A 5,000-nucleotide genomic window follows, 5' to 3' on the forward strand; every position below is an offset into this window, starting at 1 on the left:
TCTGTCTGTTTCTCCTTGTAAATCCAGATGCTCCTTGACTGTAAACTGTAAACAACTGAGATAGAAGGGAACTGCTTTGACCTTCCTTGTAAATATATATGGCATTTAACATCATTCATTTTATTATTTAAGTGAACGTAGAATGGAGAATGAAAGACTGACTAACAGGGTGTATGTAGGTGAAGTGGAGGGAGGGAGAGGGAGGGGAAGACCGAGGATGAGGTGAAGGGATGAAGTTGAGAGATATATGAAGGAGGGGGGAGTAAGTTGGAGGGAGGGCAGTCAAATGGTGGGTGACAGAGCGACCTGGAGGCGTTTTGTATGCTGCCATCCTTTCCGGGATTAGGGCGTCGGGCTATAGACAGATAGATAGACCGACGTAATTAATCGTAATGTGATTGATATGGGAAAAATCTGATTGTGAATGTGACTGACTGGGAATATAAGTAATCTGAATTGTTAATGATGAGATGGAGGGAGGGAATGGAGAGGTATATGAGAGAGGAGGGTGTGGGCTGGGAGCTGGGCAGTGAAATGGCGGGGGAGAGGTCGACATGGAGGCGATTTGTTTGTGGCCACCCCTTACGGGATTAAGGAGTCAGGCAATATATAGATAGATAGAAAATTTAAATAACTGTGAATCTCAGTGATTAGGCATATTTATCTATCTATCTATCTATTGCCAGACGCCTTAATCCCGTAAGGGGGGCCACAAACAAATCGCCTGCATGTCGCCCTGTCCCCCTGGAAATATGTATGTAACAAATGTCTTTAATTTTACACATAGCTTGATGGATTTAGTTGTGAATATCAGTGACCTGGGAATAGTGTACCGGTATGATGAAAGAGAGAGAGAGAGAGAGAGAGAGAGAGAGAGAGAGAGAGAGAGAGAGAGAGTATGCATGTATGTAGTGTATACGTGTACGTTATGTGTGTGTGTGTGTGTGTGTGTGTGTGTGTGTGTGTGTGTGGCTTACCCTGAGCTGCATCAGATCGCCCGTGTGTGTGTGTGTGTGTGTGTGTGTGTGTGTGTGTGTGTGTGTGTGTGTGTGTGTGTGTGTGTGTGGCTTACCCTGAGCTGCATCAGATCGCCCGTGTGTGTGTGTGTGTGTGTGTGTGTGTGTGTGTGTGTGTGTGTGGCTTACCCTGAGCTGCATCAGATCGCCCGCGTGTGTGTGTGTGTGTGTGTGTGTGTGTGTGTGTGTGTGTGTGTGTGTGTGTGTGTGTGTGTGTGTGTGTGTGTGTGTGTGTGTGGCTTACCCTCAGCTGCATCAGATCGCCCGTGTGTGGGTTGATGGAGAAGAATGCGTGATCAGAGGGCAGGTCGTGCACACCATTGCCACCTATACTGTACACCAAGCCATTCCTGTCCACCTCATCAGCGTCCCTGGCCTTCACCTGTACACAGATAGATAGATAGGTAGGTAGGTAGATAGATAGACAGACAGACAGACAGACAGATATAGAGAGAGAAACAGAGAGAGAGAGAGAGAAGGAGGGCGCCTGTAGGAATATCTGAATTAGCACCTACTTTATATGGAAAAGATTATATTCTAATTTGTGTTCTTTATCCGACTCTCTTTCTCTCTCTCTCTCTCTCTCTCTCTCTCTCTCTCTCTTTCTGTGCAAAAGGCATCTGCGAGGGCTGAAAGGAAGTTGCATTCTCTCTCTCTCTCTCTCTCTCTCTCTCTCTCTCTCTCTCTCTCTCTCTCTCTCTCTCACACACACACACACACACACACACACACACACACACACACACACACACACATACACACACACAGGCAGGTGTTGAGGTGATATAAACAGATGTAAGATGTGGTCAGTTACCTGCATAAGACTAATGAGGCTTCCATTAATGACTCACAGGACCAGCACCTCTTAATTAGCCTCCTACTGGCTCGTAATTACCCTCAATTTGTAAATAATGACTGACGAATTATTACCGTCAGTACCCTTCTTTTGGCTGTGTGTGTGTGTGTGTGTGTGTGTGTGTGTGTGTGTGTGTGTGTGTGTGTGTGTGTGTGTGTGTGTGTGTGTGTGTGTGTGGGTGAGTTCCTAATAACAACAACAATCATTATGATAATAATAATAATAATAATAACAATAATAATAATAATAATCTATATTATAATGACCAGTTATCTGTATGTTTGTTGGTTTGTCCATTTGTTACCGTAACACAGCCAAAAAGGTGCATTGTAGCGCCATTTTGGTCCCAGCAAGGTACCGCGAAAATGCTCAAACCTGAAGAATAAAACAATCTCCAGTCCAATCGGGCAACCGGTTTCCGAGTTATGACTCATTTCGGGCCTTTTGACATTGAGTGGCATAGCGGCCTTTAGGCGGATCACTTTCTTTGTGGGCACTGAATTTACCGTATCAGCCTTTTCGACATAGAGCGAAAAAGCGAGTAATAACAATAATGTGTATTAATAATAATAATAATAATAATAATAATAATAATAATAATAATAATATCAAGAACACGATAAGTATTGGTAACACAGGTTCCTATGGCAGAAGATATACAAGTTAGGGAATGTTTTTAGAAGTGTGTGTGTGTGTGTGTGTGTGTGTGTGTGTGTGTGTGTGTGTGTGTGTGTGTGTGTGTGTGTGTGTGTGTGGGTGGGTGGGTGTGTGTGTGTGTGTGTGTGAATATGATCTGTTATTGGTCTAGTGCCGATGAGGAGAGACAGATGGTTTGTTTGTTTTGCCTGCAAAATGTCTGTTAACTCTATTTCCATATCTCATTGGATCCCAGAGTTGCTGGGCGAGGCACTGCACTGGGAGAGTACTAAGCGTACCGCCCTCCGCTTATCGGCTCATAGTGGCGATGCTCATAGATCCCTACCCGGGGGTTCCCTACTTTATCAAGATTTGAAAATTCCCAGTTCTGTCCAATACTGTGGACACTGGGCTGCAATGGGATATACTGAGTCAAAGCAATCTGACTTCGACATGAACTGAATGGTACTCGTAAACAAACAAGCTATCCTCTCTCTCTCTCTCTCTCTCTCTCTCTCTCTCTCTCTCTCTCACTTCAGCCTCCTCTCCTTCAATCTTTTTCTTCTCCTCCCGTTTCTACCTTTTTTTTTTTTTTTTACTATTTTCAGATATATAGTTGGTCATTTTCCTTCCTGCTTCCTCTCTACTCTTTCTCATCCACCGCCATGTTCATATCTCTTCCTTCCTCGTTCTGTCTCTCCATTTAAAGAGGAAAAAGAGATACTGTGAGAGGAGAAGAAGGTGCAAGAGAAAGAGAAGGTGGAGGAGCAGAAGGAGGAGGACAAGGAGTAGGGGGAGGGAGAGAAGAGAGAGGAAACATAAAGGAGAGGAAAGAGAGAGAATGAGAGAGGGTAGGAAGTGGGGAACCATTACAGAGTCAATATACAAGGACACAGGCACACTCACAAACACATACACGCACGCAAATACGCAACTACACACACACACACACACACACACACACACACACACACACACACACACACACACACACTAATATACATACGATTAGAAAGAAACATTCACGCAAACACAAACACAAACACAATACACACATCATCCGCTCTCGGGACTACCGTAGCTTCTGAACATCCCCCTTTGCTGAATATTTTCAGTGTTTCAGTAACAGAGACAAGTTCCTCTAATTATTAACACCAAACTACATGCATATTACACACTACACGTCTTATTTAAAATTTAAGCAAAAATTACACCTCAGCATCAAGCCTCGGAGTCCCCGGGGGGGGGGGGAAAGAAGCCCCCACCATCCGCCCCTCTCCCGGTGACGACAAAGCGAGATGCCTGAAACCACTGTCTGACTCACTTCTTCAATTCTGCAGCATTCGTGGTCTTTCCTCCAACTTTCTTTATGCTGAACACCACCTCACCTCCTCTAAACCTCACCTTCTCATCCTCACAGAGACTCAGCTGTCTGTGGTGACTGACAGCAAACCCTTCTCAGTATCCTCCTACTTTCTCTATACTCGTTTCAAAGACAAAGGTGAATGTTGTGTATATGTACGCAACAACAAATCTTGCTCTCGTGTTCTGACCATGAATTTTCAGAATTCTCTACTCTCTGGCTTCGGCTGTCCTGTCATTCTCTGCCTAAATATATCTGTGCTGTTTACTTATCCCCTAATTCTACTGACTATGAAAAATACTCTGACTCTCTTAATTCTAAGATGGAACACATCTTGTCAATTTCTCCAAACTCTGAAATCTCCATTCTAGGAGATTTCAATGTTCACCACCACCTTTGGTTCTCCACTCCTTTCACTGATCCACCTGGTGAACAAGCCTACATATTTTCTATCCTTAATGACCTAGTACAGCACCCTACCCGTATCCCTGACCGCCTTGGAGAGAGCTCCAACATACCTGGCCTTTTCCTTACAACTAATCCTTCTGCTTACACTGTTTGTCTTTTCACTCTGTTGGGCTCCTCTGATCGCAACTTTATCATTTTAACCTGTCCTATCGCTCCAGTAAGGTTTATGGATCCTCCCAAAAAGCAGCGACTGTGGCACTTTGGTGCTGCTGATTGAGAGGCCTTCAGGCAGTACTTCTTTGATTTTCTCGGAAATGATTATTGCTTCCATGGCCGAGAGCCAACTGGTGTGCCTTCTGCATTACGGTGATTATCCTCTCAGACATGGAAACACACATTCCTTTCTCTTATTCTTTGACGAATGAAAAAAAAAAAAAAGTTTAATCCTGCTTGTTTTATTGCTGTCCACAAGGAGAAGGCCTACAAAAGGTACCGGAGCCGACCCACCCCTGAATCTCATTTCTTTTATGTTTCTGCCCGGAATCGTGCTAAGTCTCTTCTTGACTCTGTTAAAAATAATTTCATTCGTACTAAATGCTCACAACTCTGCAAGTCAAACTCTTCCTGTTCCTTCTGGCACTTTGCCAAAAACCTTTCTTACAACTTTACCTCATCATCCATCTCTCCTCTTTTCGACTCTGATGGCTCTGTAGCTATTTCT

General features: G+C 44.0%; 1 protein-coding gene across 1 annotated transcript in view; it reads right to left on the reverse strand.

Annotated features, from left to right (window-relative positions):
• The window catches only part of LOC145391941 (uncharacterized), a 177,783-nt gene that overhangs the window by 77,023 nt on the left and 95,760 nt on the right, over positions 1-5,000 (reverse strand). Inside the window, exon 5 of the mRNA XM_080266430.1 lies at positions 1,261-1,398. Coding sequence (XP_080122556.1) covers positions 1,261-1,398 — 138 coding nt within the window. The remainder of the gene's footprint in view (positions 1-1,260; positions 1,399-5,000) is intronic.

The sequence above is a fragment of the Coenobita brevimanus genome, chromosome 20 (genome assembly GCF_032717465.1).
Source record: "Coenobita brevimanus isolate Jiangsu-jjx chromosome 20, ASM3271746v2, whole genome shotgun sequence".
Classification (NCBI taxonomy): domain Eukaryota; kingdom Metazoa; phylum Arthropoda; class Malacostraca; order Decapoda; family Coenobitidae; genus Coenobita; species Coenobita brevimanus.